Source organism: Silurus aristotelis (assembly GCF_946808225.1).
Source record: "Silurus aristotelis genome assembly, chromosome: 12".
Lineage (NCBI taxonomy): Eukaryota > Metazoa > Chordata > Actinopteri > Siluriformes > Siluridae > Silurus > Silurus aristotelis.
In genome coordinates, this window is record NC_139585.1 from 19244124 (window position 1) to 19267363 (window position 23240).

Consider the following 23240-nt stretch of genomic DNA (forward strand, 5'->3'; position numbering starts at 1 on the left):
CAAAGTAGACAAAATATTAGATTTCAAAAGAGAATTAAAAAATGTTACTTGGCAATGCTTGGGATTGAACCCCCAACCTTGTGGGGACCTGCTGATCGATAAACCAACACCTTACCGACTGAGCTATCTTTTCTCTCTTGTACAGGCAGTCAATGGGCCTAATGAACCAAAATGGATGCTTTTCCTATACTTCAACACCATGTTACTCATTATAAAAGTCGGCCAAACAAGTCTTTCAAAAAAGACAAAGAAATAAAGCAATCTTTTAAACAGGTCTCTTTAATTAACAAGTAGATTTATAGTTTAATTTTACAAAGTAGACAAACTATTAGATTTCAAAAGAAAATTAAAATATTTTACTTGGCAATGCCTGGGATTGAACCCCCAACCTTGTGGAGACCTGCTGATCGATAAACCAACACCTTACCGAGTGAGCTATCTTTTTTCCCTTGTACAGGCAGTCAATGGGCCTAATGAACCAAAATGGCCTCTTTTCCTTTACTTCAACACCATGTAACTCATATTAAAAGTAGGCCAAACAAGTCTTTCAAAAATAAATAAATAAATAAAGCAATCTTTTAAACAGGTCTCTTTAATTAACAAGTAGATTTATAGTTTAATTTTACAAAGTAGACAAACTATTAGATTTCAAAAGAAAATTAAAAAATTTTATTTGGCAATGCCTGGGATTGAACCCCCAACCTTGTGGGGACCTGCTGATCGATAAAACAACACCTAACCAAGTGAGCTATCTTTTCTCCCTTGTTGAGGCAGTCAATGGGCCTAATGAACCAAAATGGCTTCTTTTCCTATACTTCAACACCATGTAACTCATATTAAAAGTAGGCCAAACAAGTCTTTCAAGAAAGACAAAAAAATAAAGCAATCTTTTAAACAGGTCTCTTTAATTAACAAATAGATTTACAAGTTATTTCACAAAGTAGACAAACTATTAGATTTCAAAAGAGAAATAAAAATTTTTCACTGGCAATGCGGGGGATGGAACCCCCAAAATTGTGGGTACTTGCTGATCAGCAAACCAACACCTTACCGACTGAGCTATCTCATCGTCGTCAGAGAGCTCGCAGAGTTGTCTGCAGCTTTACTGTTAAATATCTTTGTGTGTGTATCTTTTGTGTGTCTGCCTCTAGTGTAGAGCCTGGAGATACAGCCAGTTTCGATCTGTTCGCACTTGAAATTCATGCTCTCGTGGGTCTCCTGAACTCATTCGGCTCTGAGGGAGTTGGTGAACTACGGTGTGAACTACCAGTGGCCATTCGACATTGTGCAACCTGTCACCAAGCACTGACCATTCAGCAGAGTCACTCAGCACTGACCATTTAGCAGTGGTCACTCAGCAGAGGCCTTTCAGCATGCATTCTGCATCACGCAACCTACCGAACAGCAGCTAACAGAAGATAGCAAGAATCACCTCATATACGGTCAGTTCTATACCCAGTAAAGTTGAGTGTTCTGAATCCTGTACCGTGTTTTGACTGACACACTGGGGCGAGTACAATCCCCTGATTAGCTCACACCAGATAGTAAAAATCCTAACATTTGGTCATTCGAGCTGGATAGGAAACCTTCCTAACAATTGGTCGTGATTCTGTCCATTGTGACTGTGTATGTAAGGGAGTGGCATTGCATGACTACAGCACAGTGCTATGCATAAAAGCAGACCAACCCAGGCGGGAGAATAATTTCTTCTTCGCATTTTTGAGAACGCACATCAGGATGGCCTCCGTATCACGCAGGAAGAACCTCTCCACGCAACAGGCTTTGGCCTGGCTTCAGGAAATGGACGAAGCAGACTCTGATGGAGGAGAGATTTCATTTGTCCAGCAGGCCACTGATACCTCCTCAGAAGAATCCGAAAAGGAGACGGAACAAGAACCCAACATGCCTCCGCGGAAGATGCACCGTGGGAAGCCTGGGAAGCCCTGTCTGAGCCAGATGGCAAAAGACGGCACTGTGTGGGTAGAGGAGGACATTGGAATGCCCAGTGCAGTAGCAAATCACTCGTGCTTCACTGCGCAAGCTGGACCCACAGAGTCTGCTAAGGTTTGTCATTGCCATAGTACATATGATATTTATATAAACCTATTTAGAGTGAGGTTCATGTAAATTTCCCATTCTCTATTTGTTTATCTTTCGACAGTGTAAAATTACAAGCGTGCTCCAAAGCTATCTTTGCCTGTTAGACGATGGAATGCTGCAGACCATCAGGGAGTGCACAGTCCATCAAGCCCGCAGAACAGAGCCAGACTGGAATTTGGCAATTCATGAACTGATGGCATTCATTTTAATTCTGTTTGTAAGAGCAATCATGTGTCCCGTTGGTGCCATTGTGGATTGCTGGTCAGAAAGCTTTCTGGTGCCAGTAATCAAAGAGACAATGCCCCGAGATAGATTCATTTAAATTATGCAACACCTTCGATTTGATCATAAGGACACGCGGGCAGAACGGGTGAAAACAGACAAATTTGCTGCGATCTCCGACATCTGGAAACGCTTCAACAAGAACTGTGCTGAGAGTTTCACTCTAGGAGAACACATGACCATAGATGAACAGCTGTTCCCTACCAAGGTTCGTTGTCCATTCCCACAGTATATCGCAACCAAGCCAGACAAATTTGGGATCAAGTTTTGGATGGCCACGGATTTGGAGACCAAATACTTGGAAAAGGACCCCAGTCATCAGAAGGGAGAGAGGCTGGCAGAGAACGTGGTCATAAATCTGATGGAGCCATTTTTGGATGATGGGAGAAATGTCACGACGGACAATTTCTTTACTTCACTGTCACTGTCGCACAGACTGCTGTAGCGCAAAACAACGCTACTGGGCACGCTGAATAAAGTCCGGTCGTGAACTTTGTAGCGAATTTAGCTCGCATAGAAAGGTAAATATTTATAATTTATTATAAATATTCAAGTTAAGTTGAAATTGACGGTAATGGAATTAACGTTACACTTATTTGGTCTGTTCGTCCGCCAAACAGACAGTATAATCTTTATTAATTTTAGAAAAGAGGTATCTCCCCGGCCAAGAAAGACGTAACCTTCATTTATTTTAAGTTATGAGCGATACTCAGAGGCAATCACTGGTGAAAATTATGGCGTTTAATGAATGAGACAAACACAACATAAAGCTAACTACACAAACAAACAAAAGAAGTTAAGTTTAAAAAATTAAAAATAAAATAAACAAAGTTAAAATTAGGAAAGAAGGAAGAGAAAGGAAAAGAAGAAAGGAGAGAAGGAAAGGAAAGGCAAGCTTAAACTTCAAAATTAAGCACACCCTAACTGGGAAATCGTCACAGGAATTTAAATTCACCTTAAGATTCAATAAAACTTAAAGTACGCATCTAAATTGGTTGGTAAAAAGAACAGTTTCTTGCATTGGCTTGTTGCACAAGAGTCCGGATGCGACAGAGAAATCTTTGAAAAGCCGGTTAGGGTGGGGTCAGATGTTCTTCCATGTTCTCCTGAAGATCAGAGCAGTTGTTGTTCTTGGAAGTGAAGCTTGTCGGAAGATCTTGAAGAAAGAGGGAGTTGTTTCCAAGCTGTTTCGTACGTCTGACCAACGATTGGTGGTGTTTGTGACATTTTAAAGGTTCCGAACTCCACCCATCTTTGGGGGAATGGCCAATACTACGGCCTGAAATTTTGGAGGGAAAAACTCCCTTTGTTTTATGTGTCTGTGAGCGTGGTTTGGTCTATAAAACTTTCTAAAAAAGTTTTATCCAAAGTGTTTTAAAACGGTATGGTACCTTTCGTGATCAAATAAAATGCACCATTGTTTGAAAAATAAGTAACAGATAATTTTGTGGTCATTTGGATACTAAACATGAAGAGAAATGACGGCATAAAGGCAGCGGTACATTACATACATAGATCAGTAGTCAAAGTGTAACTGATGTTACTACGATATTTACGTTCTGATAAAAAAAATGTAAACACAAAACAAAATGCACTTTCATTAGGAAAGTGAAGAGCAGATAATTTTGTTTACATTCTGACATCAGGCCTTAAAAGGACATATAGCATCAGAACAGATATACATTAACATGCTGGGACCAGTAATTAACGTATAACTGATGTTAGTACAGTGTTGTGTTCTGATACATAAATAAAATGCACCCTTGTCAGGAAAGTACAGAACAGATAATGTTAAATCAACTTTGAAATCAAAAGGAAGAGACAACATTAAAACAGGGTTACAAGAATAAGACATTATCAGACTATAATTAATAAGACAGTACCACTATAATTGGGGAGGCGCTACATACAGGGTATAGGTTAATGTTGTGGAATGTGGAACATCTTATTTGTTTGATAAGTAAAAGAGTGCCCCATTGTGTTGTGCGTGTGTGTGTGTGTGTGTGTGTGTGTGTGTGTGTGTGTGTGTGTGTGTGTGTGTGTGCGTGTGTGTCACAAACAGTCATATTGGAGCAGAGTTTCGAGTCCTGTTTCATGTCTTCGGAGGGGGAGTGTGACACTGTGGGATAGACCACCTCCAATAAAAGTTTCACCTTTTGATTGAGATGTAGATGTCATAGGTTAAAAGGAATGCCTGGGATATGAAATCTAAATTACCTGTGTCAGACGCTACAACTTCCTCAACTTGCAAAAGACACTGCACAGAGAAAGGTATTCTCCACTTCAGTGCTTAAAAGTGGCAGTGTCTCCTTGACAATTTATGAACCAAAAAAAACAAGACTGTGTGTGTTCTAATTTCCATGCACCAAGACGTGACGTTCGGTGATAGCTGAAAGAGGAAACACAACACAATAACAGACTAAAACCACATGAGTGTATGTGAATGTGTGTATAATTTTACACCAGTGCTACAATGTTTTCTGATGTGCTGAAAGATTTGTTAAAAGATTTATGATCAAACTCTTGATGTCACCCAAATGAGGATGGGTCACCTTTTGAGTCTGGTTCCTCTCAAGGTTTCCTCCTTATTACATCTAAGGGAGTTTTTCCTTGCCACAGTCGCCATGACTTGCTAATCAGGGATAAATGCACACCGTTCACCTTGACTGTTGATTTCTGTAAAGCTGTTTGGGACAATGTCTGTTGTGAAAAGCACTATAGAAATAAACTTGACTTGACTTGACTTGACATGTTTACTATACAGGCCTATAGAAAAAAAGCACATATACTCATAACTCTCTCTCTCCCTTTCTCTGCTTTTACAGTGTGGTGTAGACGTGTTGGACCAAATGGCGCGGATGTATTCTATAAGAGCAGCAACACGCACGGTGGCCAGTAGTGTTTTTTTACAATATGCTGAACCTAGCGTCGGTAAATGCCTACATTTGGCACAAGGCGTGTACAGGGTGGACAGGCAAAAGCAGATTGTTTCTGAGACTTCTAGCTAAGGAACTTCGTTGCCGATTCATGCAGCACAAACAGAGGTATGGCCTCTGAGCTACTTTGAGTAAACAAATGCAAATGTGCCAGGCCTCACAGGTAATGGGTGTGTTTGCACAACAAAAGCAGGAGAACAATCTAGCTGAAGGCCTGTGGAAATCTCAGCAGGGGTGCCAGTAGGTGTTAGGTCCAGTGAATGTACGCAAATTTGCGCAGGTTTAGTAAATCTAGTTTATAGGTAATATGAAAGGGTTAATGCTAAGCTAAGATGATAGCTGTACAAAAAGCCATGGAATGACAATAAGGAAATGGCTTGGGAGCGGTGTTGGAGGATGAAACGTAACTAGAGATAAACAAGCATTTTTTTTTTTTTTGCTTTTATTTCTACAGGCTATAATTATGCAACATGCCCTGTTTGCTTCATAAAATATTTAACAGGAGTGTGACCTGATATTGACATTTCATTTTCCTTCACGTACTATTACAATTCAGGCGATTATATTGTTGTTTCCATATGATGTCATCTGAAGGTTGGAAAGGAAAATACTTTTGGTTTCTATTCCTCAACAGATTAAATGCATTGTCGGAGAATAACACTGCTCATATCCGTGCCACTATATAGTCCTCTCCAGGGTGAAAGACCGATAGCACATCACCCAGACTGATCACCATGAGGTAAGTAAAATCATACTGTAGACATACTTTTGTATATCTTCAGTTTGTTTTTTATGACTGTTAGATTTTTATCATGCCCAAAACGAAACTTAATTCATGGAGAGATTTTCCATACGACCTGTGATGCTACGTAGTGCCTTTCTGAATTCAGGGAAGAAGAAATACACATCACACAGAATGTAGCAATGTTTCCTCTCTTTAGTTTATTGCAGGTGGCAGACACGTATTTATACACAGGATGATACAGTCCACGCACACACACACGAACACGCACACACAAAAGGCTGACCTAAAGTGTTTTCCTGTTTAGACTAGAGGATATACCAGTCCAAAATTTGTGAGCCCAGATAAGACTCTCTGTTTACCTTACAGACTAACATCGTAAATATCCTATAGACACTGAACGGACAAGGAAATGTGTGTGAGATAGTGTAAAAACAGTTTTAACACTAACAATGACATTAACACAAAAGATAGTGTAAGATACATATTTTGACCATAAGTGACCATAAGATTGCACCACAGTATAGCTTTTAGAGGCATGCTTTAACCTTCCCTTAACGACATATAAGATTTATATACCAGTTTTATGAGAATGTACACTCTGTACACACTATGCAGAGCAACATCTTGTGGTCTTTAAAAGTTTCGACCAAAGATTTGTTGTTAAGAAACACACACCAGAGAGCTCCTGGACCACCTTCTTCTTCTTCTTCTTCTTCTTCTTCGTCTTATCCATTAGGCTTCTCCCATTAGGGGTCCCAACCCAACTACCTGCATGTCCCTCACCACATCCATAAACCTCTTCCTTGGTCTTCCTCTTTTCCTCCTTTCTGGTGGCTCCATCTTCAGCATTCTCCTACCAATATACCCCATGTCCCTCCTCTGAACATATCCAAACCATCTCAATCTCGCCTCCCTCACCTTGTCTCCAAAACGGTCCTACATGCGCTGTCCTTTTAATAAACTTGTTTCTAATCCTGTCCATCCTCATCACTCCCAACAAGGCTTTGCTACCTCCAGCTCCGCCTCCTGTCTTTTACTCAATGCTACTGTCTCTAAACCATAAAACATCGCAGGTCTTCACTCTTGCAGATACCCTTCTATCACAAATCACTCCTGTCACTCTTCTCCACCCACTCCACCCTGCCTGCACTCTTTTCCTTACTTCTATAACACTCTCCATTACATTGCACTGTTGATCCCAGATACCTGAACTCCTCTACCTTCTCCACCTCTTCTCCCTACAACCGCACCACTCCACTGCCCTCCCTCTCATTCACACACATGTACTCTGTCTTACTCCTACTGACTTTCATTCCCCTTCTCTCCAGCGTGTACCTTTACCTTTCCAGGCTCATCTCAACCTGCTCCCTACTTTTACCACAAATAACAATATTATCCGCATGGAGACTCCTGTCTGACCTCATCCCTCAACCTGTACATCACCACTGCAAACAGGAAAGGATTTAGAGCCGATCCTTGATGCAGTCCAACCTCCACCTTAATCCAGTCTGTTGTTCCTACTGCAAAATTCACTGCTGACCCTCTCTATACTTCTCCATCAACATTCTCAAAGCAAATAATGTGTCTGTGGTGCTCTTCCTCGGCATAAAACCATACTGTTGATTGCAGATAGTCACCTCTTCTCTCAGCCTGGCTTCTTGAAGATCGGTACCAGCACACTCCTTCTCCATTCCACAGGCATCCTCTCACCTTACAAAATCCTGTTGAACAATCTTGTTAAAAACTCCACTGCCATCTCACCTTAACATCTCCATGCTTCTACCATTATGTCATCTGGTCCAACTGACTTTCCACTCTTCATCCTCTTAATTGCTGCTCTCACTTCCTCCTTACTAATCCTATCCACTTCCTCACCATGTCCACACTATCCAACCTTCTCTCTCATGTTCCTCGTTCATTAGCTGCTAAAAATACTCCCTCCATCTTCTCAACTCACTCTCCTCATTAGTCAACACATATCCATCTCCATCCTTTATTGCTCTAACTTGCAGCACATCCTTCCCAGCTCGGTCCCTCTGCCTGGCCAATCAGTACAAATAATTTTCTCCTTCCTTAGTGTCCAACTTCACATACAGCTTTTCATGTGCCTTTTCCTTGGCTTTCGGCACATCCCTCTTCACCCGATGCTGCATCTCCTTGTACTCCTGCCTACTTTTCTCATCACTCTGTCAATCCCAATTCTGTTTTGCCAACCTCTTTCTCCTTATGCTTTCCTGCACTTCCCCATTCCACCACCATGTCTCTTTGTCTTCCATTCTATTTCCAGATGTCACACCAAGTACCTTTCTAGCTGCCTCCCTTATCACTTCTGCAGTAGATGCCCAATGATCCAGAACCTCTTCAACACCTCCGAGCCCCTGCCTCACACACTAACAGTCTGCCGCCTTCAGTTTCCACCATCTTATTCTGCTTTTATTCTTCACTCTCCTCCTTTTCTTCTTCACCTCCAAAACCATCCTACTAACCACCATCCGATGCTGTCTTGCTACACTGTCCCCTGCCAACACATTACAGTCTCCAATCTCCTTTAGGTTGCATCTCCTACATAAAACATAGACTACCTGTGTGCACCTTCCTCCACTCTTTTACGTCACCCCATGATCCTCCTTTTTCTTCAAATTAGTCTTCACCACTGCCATTTCCATCCTTTTAGCAAAATCTACCACCACCTGCCCTTCCACATTCCTCTTCTTAAAGCCATACCTACCCATCACATCCTTATCACCTTGATCCCTTCACCTACATGTCCATTGAAATCTGCCCCAATTAACAATCATTCATTTATAGGTATACCGTCTACCAATTCATCTAACTCACTCCAGAATTTTTCCTTTTCCTCCATCTCACAACCCACTTGTGAAGCATAAGCACTGATGACATTTATCATCGCCCCTTCAACTTCCAGCTTCACGTTCATCCCCCTCATCAGAAACTCTCTTCACCTCCACTAGCCTCTTACTGTACTCTTCCTTCAGAATCACCCCTACACCATTTCTCGTTCCATCCACACCATGATAGAACAGTTTAAACCCACCTCCAATGATCCTGGCCTTACTCCCTTTCCACTTGGTCTCCTGAACACACAACATATCTACCTTTCTCCTCACCATCATCTTGGGACCGGCACTAAGAGTGCACTGGCTTGTGCAACCCTAATGGCTGGGTTAGAGCTCCTGGACCACCATTGTCTCTTTTTATCCTGCTGCCATTAAATTTGTTTGTGGAAATAAATAATGAAAAAAAGCTAAAATAATGTTGATTAAAATGCTGTTTTATATATATGTAGATCTTGGTCTGTTTGAATATTAGATTCTTATGTTACTGAACTGAGAACCATACAGGTGACTTCCCTGTGAATCAGATGAGATGTCATCAAAGCCTAATGTAACTATTTTGGACAGACTAAAATATAAAACATATTCTGGGTTGTTTAACACCTCTAGGATCTTTTAGAGACAAAGTGAGAGAGGTTAGATTGAGATGTTTTGGTCATGTGTAGAGGAGGGAAATAGAAATATCAGAAGAAGAATGCTGATGATGGAGCTGCCAGGCAGGAGGAAAAGAGAAAGGCCATGTAGGAGGTTTATGGATGTGGTGAGGGGTGAGGGAAGACATGCAGGTGGTTAATTTGAAAGAGGCAGAGTTAGAGGACAAGGGGGTATGAAGACGAATGAGTCGCTTTGAGAAGAACATATATATACACCCACACCCACACACATATATATAAAAGAATCGAGGCGAGAGCAAGACGAATTTCTCAAAGTGGAAATTTGCTCATTATTTAGCTTAAGTTGAGTATAAAGACAAAAACATTTTAGTCAAATGTAAGCTGTGTCTTACTGGTTTGAAGGTCGTATCTACTGCGATAGCAACACCTCCAGAAACTCCATGCCTCGACGGAGCTAGAAGCTAGAAGCTAACTATATATATATATATATATATATATATATATATATATATATATATATATATATATATATATATATATATATATATATATATATATATACACACACACTCTATTTCCAAAAGTAGTGGGTCACCTGACCTTTCCAGCTATATGTGGTTTTTTTCCAAACAAAGCTGGAGGCACTCAATTGTACAGGACGTCTTTAGATGCGCTTTAATAAAATTTTGCATTCACTTGAACTGGGAAACCCAAACCTGTTCCAGCATGGCAATGCCCATGTACACGAAGTAAGCTCTTTGAAGATATGGTTTACATGCTTTCTTCAGCAATTTGATCTACAGTAGCTTGTCTATTGGATCAGACCACACAGGCCAGCCTTCACTCCTCACGTGCATTCAGTTGAGCTGCAGTTTTGGAGATGCTCTGACCCGGTCATCTAGCCATCACAATTTGGCCCTTGTCAAACTCCCTTAAATCCTTATGCTTGCCCATTTTTCCTCCTTCTAACACATTACCTTTTAGGACAAAATGTTCACTTGCTACCTAATATATCCCACACACACAAACAGGTGCCATAATGTTATGCTTTGTCAGCATGTGTGTGTGTGTGTGTGTGTGTGTGTGTGTGTGTGTGTGTGTGTGTGTGTGTGTGTGGTTGTAAAGTAAAAAATTATATATAAGTAAAGAATTATATATAATTCTTGTTAATATCCTGAGCAATGATCGGTTCTCAAGACAATTTGAAAAAATTAGCCATTTTTTTAATGATACATATTTATGCATGTTGCATATTTCTTTCTCTACCAGTTCAACAGTAAACACAGTTGTCAAAACCAGACTTCTTCAGCAAGAATGCCATTTCACCTGGGCCCTAAATAAAAATGATGTAGATCTCACAGATCTTCTGAACAGGCTAGAAGAACAGCTACGCCTGGATCTGGGGAAGGAGGCAGGAGTTGCACGTACACACAGCTGTATGGGATATGTGAAGTTTCTACTAGGCTCCAATACTGAGGCTCTGTGCAACTGTGAGAAATCTGTAGAACTCATTAAGGCTCATAGAAATGACTCTGATAAGCTGCTTGTTGTTGCCTATGGAGACCTTGCATGGTTATACTATAATATGGGTAATTTTGCAGAGTGTGAAATCTACCTGAATAGGCTAAGGGAGATTAAAGAGAAATATCCATCTGTCCCATATGCTGAGGTGCTTGGAGAGAAAGGATGGACATTGCTTAAGTTTTCACGTAAATATTATGAAAGGGCAAAAGAATGCTTTAAAAAAGCCCTGGATCTGGACCCTGAGGAGGCTGAATGGAATTCCGGCCTTGCCATTGCTCTGTATCGGACAGAGTTTGTGGACCAAGGATGTGCACCAGAAACATCAGATGCTGTTAATCAACTTAGGCGAGCTATAGCCACTAACCCAGATGATGATGTTCTTAAAGTTCTGCTTGCTCTGAGATTGGCTGTTTTCAAGAAGTACAGTGAGGCAGAGAGCCTAGTGGAGCAAGCCTTAGAGAGGTCTCCAGAACACCCACATGTGATTCGATATGTTGGAATGTATTTACGACATGAAGGATCTGTGGACAGGTCCATTGCCCTGCTAAGGAGAGCATTAGAGAAAGTGTCAAACACAGCTTTTATACACCATCAGCTGGGGCTCTGCTATAAACAAAAGATTATAAAGATGAAGCGGGCAGGAAGCCACCACACAAAAGGAGCTGAAATTAAACGAGCTCAAGAGCAATGCATCTACCATTTGGAGATGGCAATCGAACTGAAAACCGGCTTCATTCTAGCCATGGCTGAATTGGCCTTCCAATATGGGGTTAATCGGGATATATCAAGAGCAGAAGAAATGTTCCAGAATGCATTTCAAGCAGCCAAAGAGAAAAAAGACAACTACCAGGCTGTTCATGTGTTTTATGCAGAATTTCAGCAGTACGTTATGAGATGTGAGCCTGCTGCCATCAAACATTACATTGAATGTCTAAAGATAAATCCAAATCAATATGAGGGGAAAAAAAGTGCTAAAAGTCTGAGAAAGATTGCAGAGAGAAGAATTGGGAACAGCCCAAATGACGGAGAGGCCTTTGGAATACTTGGGATCATTCATAAGGAACGAGGAGAAAAACAACAAGCCATAGAGTGCTTTGAGAAAGCGCTGACCTATGTAGATAATGAGGAGTACCTCAGTGATCTTTGTGAGCTTAGGCTTTCTCTACAGTAATATTAGCAATATAAAGCATGATACACAGCCAAATATCTATATACTCATTTATTATTCATGATATTTAATGTTAACATTGTAGCATCTGTAATCTTATTTTAAATGTGTGGATGTAGCAAACACAGCTATTTGTTAAGATGTACATGGACACACTCTCAGTGCACTTTCACGCCTTAATACAAGTCAGTTTTACAACACTAAATGTGTTAAGAGTGAAAATACACACTGACATGATTACTGAGGAGATTAAAGAAGCAGGAAGCTTTGTCTGTGCTAAGGCAGTAAGCAGGATAAAAAATTAGAAATTAATACGAATTAGAAAAGCAGCAGAATCCAGATAAATAATAGGTTTTTTGTTGTTTTTCTTGATAAGTGAATGTAATTTACTAAATCCTCTCACTACTGATTTCAAAATCTCAAGTCTTTTTAAAACTGTGAATATATTTTGCACATTTATGAAGGCTGCATAACAATGTTCTAATGTGTAATATTAATGCATGTTTTTCTGCAACCAAATGAAAATAAAATTTGTTCAAATCATGTGAATATGTTTCGTTATATTTAAATATATACTAAATACTCAAAGCATGTTTATGGTTCAGGTTGTATATGGAGAGAGGAAATGTGAAAGTGTAAAATTTATTTAATTCAGACTTTCCCTAATATTTTCACACACGCAAGCACACACATTGTAATGTTGTAAATTTTGAAAAATAATTTCACTTTAAATTCTTTGTCATTTGAAAACTGAAATCAGAAAGATTATTATAATCTTTCTGAAATCAGAAAGAATATAATATTTCAGTAATAGTCTCAATCATTCCTCTCTGACAATCCAGAAATGTCAAAGTGTAAAACACAGGTTTGTAAAGTATTGATCAGAACACACACTTCTTTATGTATCTTTACTGAAGTCCACATTTGAGGATGGATATGTAGAAAAACCTAATTGGCAGCGGTGGGTTTCGAACCCACGCCCCCAAAGAGACTGGAGCCTTAATCCAGCGCCTTAGACCGCTCGGCCACGGTACCACACACACACACACACACACGTCACCGAAATGTACAAAACAAAATAAACAAACATTATACATATAATATATATACACACACACACACACACATATACACATATATATTAGCGATTTGTGGTGTTTCCACGCACTAAACTCCAAACTCGCCGTTTTCATTATTAATATGCTGTTTGTCTTTAACTACACGCCCATGAGCTTCCCTAAGTTTCGATTTCCACCGAACACATGATTACACAAGCATCATTTTAATCCAGGAAATGCTTCAGATTTCTAGGTTTCTCACTGTTTCATAGTCATTCACTTTCTGGAAATTGTATTCCGGATTGCGGCAGATGACCACAATGAGGTAAGCGTTATAATAACTAGAAAGAAAATAGTCGGTCACGAGATGTTGTGTGTGAGACACTGAATAACTTTACAATACCGTATTAAGCGGTTGCTGCTTCTGTGTTACAGTCTAAAAGAAGCCACACTTCTCCAGGCAGAACTACACAAGCTTGAATGTCACTTCACCTGGAAGCTGAAAAAAGAAGAGATCTTTACAGATCTTTTAAACATGCTGACTTTAATCTTGGCGAGAAAGCAGGACTTGCACAGACATACAACTCTTTGGGATATGTTAAGCATCTCCTGGGGTCTTCTCAAGACGCACTTGGCTACCTGCAGAAGTGTGTAGAGCTCACTAAAGAGAGCAGGCTGGATGACTGTGACAAGTGGCTCATAGTGCCCTATGGGAATTTAGCCTGGTTACAGTACCAGTTGAAGTGCTTTAGTGAATGTGAGAGTTACCTGGAGAAGATCAGAAGTGTTGTACAGGAATTGCCAGATTCATCTTTGGGTCTTTGTCATCAAGTGCTTGGAGAAAAGGCCTGGGCCTACTTCAAGTTCTCTCGCAAGTACTACAACCAGGCAAAAGAGTGCTTTGAGAAGGTTTTGGAGCTGGAGCCCATGAATGCTGAATGGAATTGTGGTTATGCTTTTGTGCTCCACAGAACAGAAACACAGTGTCCAAGTGAAAGAACAATTAAACAACTGCGTCAGGCCATAGACACAAACCCGGATAATGATGAGCTTAAAGCTCTCTTAGCAGTAAGACTTGGTGAAGCCAAGGAGTACAATGAAGGGGAGAGTTTGGTGGAAGAAGCTCTGGAGGGTTCTCCGAATGCTCCTAATGTCATTCGATATGTGGGGAAATTTTTGAGGATCTATGGCTCAGTGGAGAGGTCCATTGCACTGCTAAAAAGAGTTTTAGAGAAGTCACCCACATCAGCTTTCATACACCATCAGCTTGCTCTCTGCTACAAGAGAAAAGCAATTACTTTGCAGCGTGAAGGAAGTCAAAACTCACCTAGTGCTGGTGCTGAGATTCAGAGGAGTCGAAGTCAGTGCATTTATTATTTAGACAAGACCACCGAACTAAAGCCTGACTTCATTAAAGCTATGATTGAGCTGGCAAATCAGTACGGCGAGGATGGGGATCTTGATCGTGCAGATGAGATGTTTCAGCAAACTCTGCATAAAGCTAAAGAGAAAAACGAATACCTACAGCAGGTGTACCTCTCTTACGGGCAGTTTCAGCAGTACAGAAGGAGATCCCTACCTGAAACCATCACTTGTTATATGGAATGTCTAAAGACAGATGAAGGCACTGTAGATGGGAAGAAAAGTGCTAAACAGCTGGAAAAGATTAATTATAAACGTTCGTCTAAAAGCCCTGGGAGCAGGAAAGACTTGAGGATCCCTGTGAGTAAAGAAGAGAGAAATGCAGGGCCATAGGAGGCTGAAGACATTCTGCAAAATACTAGTGTTTATGAATATCTAACTATTCTGTGTATTCTGTTTTTGAAGCAGGGTCATTTGCATTCTGATACAAGAGCAGAATTGCATTCTGAGTCATGATTTACCAGTAATTTCTGTTTATTCTACTTGAGTAAAACAATAATTCTTTGTTTAAAGGTGGGAGCAGTAGTAAGTATTAAACAAGTACCCTTTATTACTCAAACAGGAATAAAATGTTTATTCAAGATCAGTACAGACTTTTTTTATGTCACTGGGCTAATCTTTAATTATTCATTATTTAGTTTAAAACATGTTTATTGTAAAAGACATTGTAAATTTTTTCTTTCATCTAATAAAGATAATATGTAAATATATCTTATAAGATGGTCACTAAAACTTCATCTTCTGTCAATGTACTTGATATGAACACTGACATATCAGCTTCCAGTAATTGTCCAAGTTTGGAATGAGTTGAATCAGCACTGCCCTCTAGTGGCACTAATTTCTCTTCCAAGCTGATTCATTGAAAAAGTATGACACTGATATTTTTAACCACAGTACATGTGAGATACTAGACATACTAGAGAGAAAAACACAACAAACACATTATCAAGTTATACAGCACTTTTGGATAAACACTTTACAAAAACAAACGAAAAAAACAAAACAAACAAACGATGCAATATGCACCAACTCTAACTCACCTTTTCTGTTTTGAACTTTTCATTCACAATCTACAAATGAAATGCTTTCTAACAGAAAGTTGCCAGATAGAAAGGGCACATTAACCGAATTTCAGACTGTGAAAATTTGCTGGTACTGCTACAAATTTCTTGTTTCCCCCCACTAACTACTGAAGTTTATGCACCTGTTTTTTTGTTTTGTATTGTTTTTGCTTTTTTAACAAAAATAAAACAATACAGATGATATAACCAATAGGTCCAACACTATTAGATTTTTGCAGTATAAAACTCTGCCTGTTTGCCTTCACATGCTTCTGGTGTGGAGACTTTGCTTATCGAGTTCCTCTGAATTCTCTGGCAGTAACGGACCACAGTGATGGTACACAGCAGGAAAGCGCTGGAGATGAGTGCAAAGCCACTGAGAAAGAAGGTTGCTGTGTAGGTTCCTGTGGTGTCCACCAACCAGAAAAAAAACTTTTTTCTGTTGTGTGTGTGTGTGTGTGTGTGTGTGTGTGTGTGTGTGTGTGTGTGTGTGTGTGTGTGTGTGTGTGTGTGATACCAGTACCTTCATGTTGAGGAGTCTCAAGAAACTGTTACACAGTCTAAACATCCTCACTATCCGCTGTAGGGTTTTGCAATCCAAGACGGTGCAATTCCAAGTGCAATGCTCTCGATAGTCCCTCTGTACACAGTCTAAAATGTAGTCTTTAGTGCAGGTTGGAAATGAAAACTTTTGGTTTCTATTCCTCAACAGTTTAAATGCACTACTGTATTAGTTTGTGTTCTTCCTCCTTTCAGGAATGTACTAGTCAAAGGATCCAATAAAAATATTAAACTCTTAGTGGTCCTCTGGATTGAAGACAAATGTCTGAAATCACACTACTACACTACTTCATAGTTTTCGGTGTCACTGATTCATCAAAAATTTCAGATGAGTGTAAAATGCAGGTTTTTATAAATAATATTTTAACATGAACATATTTATAATGTATATGATTACACAGAAGTCAGTGACAAGTTTAACCAAGTGTGATGTACAGTTATCATAACTAAACACAAGATTCATTTGATGCTGCTGGAATTCAAACCCCAAAGAATCAGAGTCATAAAACCTAGCACCTTAAACCATTTTACCAAAAAAGTAAACTTTAATTTTCACTTAGTTGCTGGTGTGAGGAAGCTGTGTAGCCAGAAAAGAAGTACAGTAGGTTTGTTCCCATCAATAAAAACACAGGAAGAGCTTACTTCAGAATAGATATGAGGTAACTTACATTGATATTTCTTTTTTCTTTTTTTCAAGTAATACGAAAGAGTTAATGCTAAGATACGATGACAGCTGTACACAGAGCAATGGAGTAACCTTGAGGAAAATGACTAGAAGTGGTCTTGGAGGATGAAATGAAACTAGAGTTAAACTAACATGTTTTTTTTTGCTTTTATTTCTTTAGGCTATAATTATGCACCATGTCATGTTTGCTTCATAAAATATTTAACAGGAGTATGAACTGATATTGACACTTAATTTCCCTCCACATACTATTACAATTCAGGCGATTATATTGTTGTTTCTATATGACGTCATCTGAAGTTTGGAAATAAAAACTTTCGGTCTCTATTACTCAACAGATTAAATGCATGGGCGGAGAATAACACCGATCATATCCGTGCCACTATATAGTCCTCTCCAGGGTGAAAGACCGATTGCACATCACCCAGACTGATCACCATGAGGTAAGTGATATCATACTGAAGACGTACTTTTGTATATTCAGTCTGTTTTTTATAACATTAACGCAAGAGTAATTGCAAGAAAGTGGACATGATTAGTAAGGAGGAAGTGAGAGCAGCGATTAAGAGGATAAAGAGCGGAAAGTCTGTTGGAACAGGTAGAAGCATGGAGATGTTTAGGAGAGATGGCAGTGGAGTTTTTAAACAGGTTGTTCAACAAGATTTTGGAAGGTGAGAGGATGCCTGAGGAATGGAGAAGGAGTGAGCTGGTACTGGTTTTTAAGAACAAGGGAGATGTGCAGACCTTCAGTAACTACAGGGGAATAAAGTTGATCAGTTACACCATGAAGTTATGGGAAAGAGTAGTCTTGTTAGTATGTCTCTAATACATAATGTAAATTCCATAGGTAAATTAGTTTACCTATGGAAATGACCACATGTACATAGTACAGCCATGAGGACAAATTAATATAGTTATGTTATTATTAAATTATAAAACTAAATTCTAATAATAAAATAGAACATTTACATTTACATTTGTGACATTTAGCAGATGCCCTTGTCCAGAGAGACGTACAAAAGTGCTTAAATTAAAATCAAATTGTTATAATGACTTCTGATGTTCAAAAAGACTCTGGGTCTTAGGAGGTTTTATATCCTGATATGCAGGTTTGCAAATTAGGGACTCTAAAACCTATGAACTTTTTAGGGCCTGAGCACCGATGTTGCGTAGGACCCTATTGTAATTGTGTTGTTTCTTATTTTTTTCTCCTTATCATTATTATTAATTATTAAATCGCTCGAAAACTCACGAAACTTTGCGCACAAAGAGAAAAAAGTCGAAAGATTAGGTACGCTATGTTCCTCGAAAGTGGATGTGGCAGAACCGGCTCAGTAGCGCCACCTGTACACGTTCAACAGTGTCTGGCTTGAGCTATGTTTCACGTACATGTCTGAAAATCAGTACACACACGTAACACACTAAGACCTACAAAAGTCTCTTGGTACAAAATCATTTTTGGTCGTTTCTGCCATTCGCACATGTCATACTTTAACAAACTCCTCCTAGAGATTTCTTCAGATCAACACCAAATTTGGCATGCATAATCTAAAGGCCTTAGCAATGTTAAATTGCGAAGATCTAGAGTTTTCGTCAAAGGGCGTGTCCTTGATGGTCTGACAAATTTCGACGATTCGCCATGAAAACGGAAGTTGCTATAACTCGGACATACAATGTCCAATCTGCCCCAAACTTGATTCATAAGACTCCTGATCTGATCAGATCTACATTTCCATATTTAGTAATAGTTATAGGCCACCTGCTGGCAACAGGAAGTGTCCTGTTTTACTGTGCAATGAACTACGCCTAGAAATTTACTGCCATCCCCTGTTTTTTTGGCCAGTCTTATCTTAAGACCTTTGCACTAGTGAATTGTGAAGATCTTGAGCGTGCGTTAAAGGGTGTGTCCATGGCGCCGTGACAAATTTCAATGACTCACCATGAGGATAACAGTTAAAATTTGTTCAGATCAACACCAAATTCGGTAGGCATAATCTAAAAGCCGTTGCAATGTAAAATTGCGAAGATCTAGAGTTTTCGTCGATGGGCGTGTCCATGGTGGTCTGGCAAATTTCGAGGATTCGCCATTAAAAAAGGGAAGTTGCTATAACTCGGACATACAATGTCCAATCTGCCCCAAACTTCACATGATTGATAAGACTCCTGATCTGAACAGCTCTACATTTCCATATTTAGTTATAGTCATAGCGCCACCTGCTGGCAACAAGAAGTGTGGCACTTTGAAATGACTGTGCCATAATTCTCCCGTCTTTACTCGCTTACATGCACCTCGCCCCACTGTTCGCTGTTTTCCTCAGGACACCGGGTGGCTGTAAGCCCGGGTGCGAGGGCCCGCACATCGCTGCTTGCAGCTTTAATTCATATTTTAATATATACATTTCTGTAAAGCTGCTTTTTTGACAATCAGTGTTATTAAATGGGTTTAAAATGGATTTATTGTGTTTTACTGCACACAATAAGTCAATTAATTGTTAATCTACCGGTTTGACCAGCACCACCTGTGTTTTGGGCAAATAGTAAGCTTGTTTATCAAAGCTGGATTTTGAAGCAGTTAAATGCAATAATGGAATAAAATGTTTTCTTGAATCACCATTAGAGGTTTATTTCAAAAATCTTCCAAAAACAAACACAATGCAGGAACATCACCCACATCACACACCACAAAACATCACTTTCACATGTCTATTACACACACACACACACACACACACACACACACACACACACACACACACACACACACACTTAATCTTAATACTACCTTGCCATTAGTTTTTTATACATCTTTCTACGGATATTATAATATTAATGGACTTTTTTTTTCTTTATATTTAATCAGTTGTACTTCTCATTTTTTTCCTATTTACTTTGTAAATCATCTAACTGCACACTTATCCCAATTTTTCCAAATTAAATTACAGATGTGCAGTTACAGTTGTTTAAACAAAAATTATGTTATTGTTGTTGTTCTTCAACCTTAAAATCCAAAATCAATACAAATGAAAGAGAGATGTGTGGTCAGAAGATATGTGTTGATGATTTAGTGCAAATTAGTTCAAAAAGATCTTTATTCACCATATTCAAGGAAAATAAATCTCTTTGGTTTTAAAATATATGAGAACACTTATAGATTGTTATTACAAATGCAAAAAGAGAAATTGACTTTGAAAAAAAGAAGAGAATTGAAATTGAAAAAAGTGAAACTTGAGGGAAAGTGCTTAGAACAGAGTGTAAGTGTTGAATAAAAAATAAATCCAGGGATAAAGGTTTAAAAGAGTGAAGCTTTTGTATTGTTTTGCATTTACTTTTCTGTTTGCATATAATGATATCCAAATAACAAAAGCAAAATGATTAGTTGATTTTTTTTTTTAACAATGGGTGGAGAGTTACAAAGCCAGCAGTGCAGTGAGCATAATTTTTTACCAGGAAAAAGGAACTAAATTGTTCTTTTAAAAAGATTTTATTATTTTTCCAGTTTATGTATTAGTAAAGTCACATAGATTTGCTCATTAGCTCCATTACAATACAGAATGACATATAAACCCACTTTATCCAAACTCGTAATAATTTTCCCCTCTAATAAGTGATTCAGAAGCACATATTCTAAAATTACACGCATTATGTTACTGACCAGAAGTCTACAAAAGAAACTAAAGGTACAAATGATATTATGATGTACCTTATGATGATATTAATATTTTTAAACACGTTTTAATCAGGTTAATTCATTTTCTTTCTCTACCAGTTCAACTCAAGGCACAGATTTAAAAGCCAGACTTCTTCAGCAAGAATGCCATTTCACCTGGGCTCTGAATAAAAATGATGTAGATCTCAATTACCTTCTGAACAGATTAGAAGAACAGTTTAACCTGGATTTTGGAAAGGAGGCAGGTGCTGCACGTACACACAGCTGTATGGGATTTGTGAAGTTTCTACAAGGCACCAATACTGAGGCTCTCAGCAACTGTAAAAAATCTGTAGAACTCATTAAAGCTCATGGAAATGACTCTGATAAGCTGCTTGTTGTTGCCTATGGAGACCTTGCATGGTTATACTATCATATGGGAAATTTTGCAGAGTGTGAAATGTACCTGAATAAGCTGAGGGAGAATAAAGAGAAATATCCATCTGTCCCATATGCTGAGGTGCTTGGAGAAAAAGGATGGACATTCCTTAAGTTTTCACTCAAATATTATGAAAGGGCAAAAGAATGTTTTAAAAAGGCCCTGGAGCTGGACCCTGAGGAGGCTGAATGGAATTCCGGCCTTGCCATTGCTCTGTATCGGACTGAGACTGTGGACCAAGGATGTGCACCAGAAACTTCAGATGCTGTTAATCAACTTAGACGAGCTATAGCCACTAACCCAGATGATGATGTTCTTAAAGTTCTGCTTGCTCTGAGATTGGCTGTTTTCAAGAAGTACAGTGAGGCAGAGAGCCTAGTGGAGCAAGCCATAGAGAGGTCTCCAGAACACCCACATGTGATTCGCTATGTTGGAAAGTATTTACGGAATGCAGGATCTGTGGACAGGTCCATTGCCCTGCTAAAGAAAGCATTAGAGAAAGTGTCAAACACAGCTTTTATACACCATCAGCTGGGGCTCTGCTATAAACAAAAGATTATAAAGATGAAGCGGGCAGGAAGCCACCACACAAAAGGAGCTGAAATTAAACGAGCTCAAGAGCAATGCATCTACCATTTGGAGATGGCAATCAAATTGAAAACCCGCTTCATTCTAGCCATGGCTGAATTGGCCTTGCAATATGGGGTAAATCGGGATATATCAAGAGCAGAAGAAATGTTCCAGAATGCATTTCAAGCAGCCAAAGAGAAAAAAGACAACTACCAGGCTGTTCATGTGTTTTATGCAGAATTTCAGCATTACGTTATGAGATGTGAGCCTGCTGCCATCAAACATTACATTGAATGTCTAAAGATAAATCCAAATGAATTTGAAGGGAAAAAAAGTGCTAAAAGTCTGAGACAGATTGCAGAGAGAAGAATTAGGAACAACCCAAATGATGGAGAGGCCTTTGGAATACTTGGAATCATTCATAAGGAACGAGGAGAAAAACAACAAGCCATAGAGTGCTTTGAGAAAGCGCTGACCTATGTAGATAATGAGGAGTACCTCAGTGATCTTTGTGAGCTTAGGCTTTCTCTACAGTAATATTAGCAATATAAATTATGATACACAGCCAAATATCTATATACTCATTTATTATTCATGATATTTACTGTTAACAGTGTAGCATCTGTAATCTTATTTTAAATGTGTGGATGTAGCAAACACAGCTATTTGTTAAAATGTACATGGACACACTCTCAGTGCACTCTCACGCCTTAATACAAGTCAGTTTTACAACACTAAATGTGTTAAGAGTGGAAATACACACTGATATGATTATCGAGGAGATTAAAGAAGCAGGAAGCTTTGTCTGTGCTAAGGCAGTAAGCAGGATAAAAATGATTAAAAAGGAAGATTTTGGAGACACATTAGAAATTAATTCGAATAAGTAAAGCAGCAGAATCCAGCTAAATAAAAAAAAATTGTTGTTTGTCTTGATAAGTGAATGTAATTTACTAAATCCTCTCACTACTGATCTCGAAATCTCAAGTCTTTTAAAACTGTGAATATATTTTGCACATTTATGAAGGCTGCATATTAATGTTCTAATGTGTAATATTAATGCATGTTTTTCTGCAACCAAATGAAAATAAAATTTGTTTAAATCATGTGAATATGTTTTGTTATATTTAAACATATTTTAAATACTCAAAGCATGTTTATGGTTCAGGTTGTATATGGAGAGAGGAAATGTGAAAGTGTAAAATTTATTTAATTCAGACTTTCCTTAAAACTTTCACACACGCGAACACACACATTGTAATGTTGTAAATTTTGAAAAATAATTTCACTTTAAATTCTTTATTGTCATTTGAAAACTGTCAATTTCAAAAAGATTATAATAATTTGGTAATAGTCTCAATCATTCCTCTCTGACAATCCAGCAATGTCAAAGTGTAAAACACAGGTTTGTAAAGTATTGATCAGAACACACACTTCTTTATGTATCTTTACTGAAGTCCACATTTGAGGATGGATATGTAGAAAAACCTAATTGGCAGCAGTGGGATTCGAACCCAAGCCCCCGAAGAGACTGGAGCCTTAATCCAGCGCCTTAGACCGCTCGGACACGCTACAGG

At 38.9% G+C, this 23240-nt stretch overlaps 2 protein-coding genes, 1 long non-coding RNA gene and 1 pseudogene across 4 annotated transcripts; 3 read left to right on the forward strand and 1 right to left on the reverse strand.

Annotated features, from left to right (window-relative positions):
- Positions 1–1465: 1465 nt before the first annotated feature.
- Positions 1466–3070, forward strand: LOC310735093 (uncharacterized protein). The gene is made up of 3 exons (XM_083557662.1): positions 1466–1489; positions 1532–2064; positions 2162–3070. The coding sequence occupies exons 2-3, from the start codon at positions 1738–1740 to the stop codon at positions 2420–2422; spliced, it is 588 nt and encodes a 195-aa protein (XP_083413788.1). The 5' UTR covers positions 1466–1489; positions 1532–1737; the 3' UTR covers positions 2423–3070.
- A 2701-nt stretch (positions 3071–5771) lies between these two features.
- On the forward strand, positions 5772–22775 carry LOC310734925 (uncharacterized protein). Its single transcript, XM_083557405.1, has 4 exons — positions 5772–6057; positions 10802–12224; positions 17420–17454; positions 20778–22775. Exons 1-4 carry the CDS (start codon positions 6053–6055, stop codon positions 22201–22203), a joined length of 2889 nt encoding a protein of 962 aa, XP_083413531.1. The 5' UTR covers positions 5772–6052; the 3' UTR covers positions 22204–22775.
- On the forward strand, positions 13376–15923 carry LOC310734094 (interferon-induced protein with tetratricopeptide repeats 5-like; annotated as a pseudogene). The gene is made up of 2 exons (XR_014538178.1): positions 13376–13607; positions 13718–15923. The product of XR_014538178.1 is annotated as an interferon-induced protein with tetratricopeptide repeats 5-like (transcript).
- LOC310734123 lies at positions 15237–16433 on the reverse strand. Its single transcript, XR_014535973.1, has 2 exons — positions 16289–16433; positions 15237–16169 (listed from the first exon to the last, which is right to left on the reverse strand). It is a non-coding gene; the product is annotated as an uncharacterized lncRNA (long non-coding RNA).
- Positions 22776–23240: the final 465 nt, after the last annotated feature.

Excerpts from the sequence above, each read along its gene's own strand:
- LOC310735093 (XM_083557662.1), top strand. The coding sequence starts at position 1,738 with ATGGCCTCCGTATCACGCAGGAAGAACCTCTCCACGCAACAGGCTTTG. Across the intron at positions 2,065-2,161 it reads GACCCACAGAGTCTGCTAAG|TGTAAAATTACAAGCGTGCT; the intron begins GTTTGTCATTGC and ends ATCTTTCGACAG.
- LOC310734925 (XM_083557405.1), top strand. Across the intron at positions 12,225-17,419 it reads AGCTTAGGCTTTCTCTACAG|ACCGATTGCACATCACCCAG; the intron begins TAATATTAGCAA and ends CCAGGGTGAAAG. Across the intron at positions 17,455-20,777 it reads CCCAGACTGATCACCATGAG|TTCAACTCAAGGCACAGATT; the intron begins GTAAGTGATATC and ends TTTCTCTACCAG.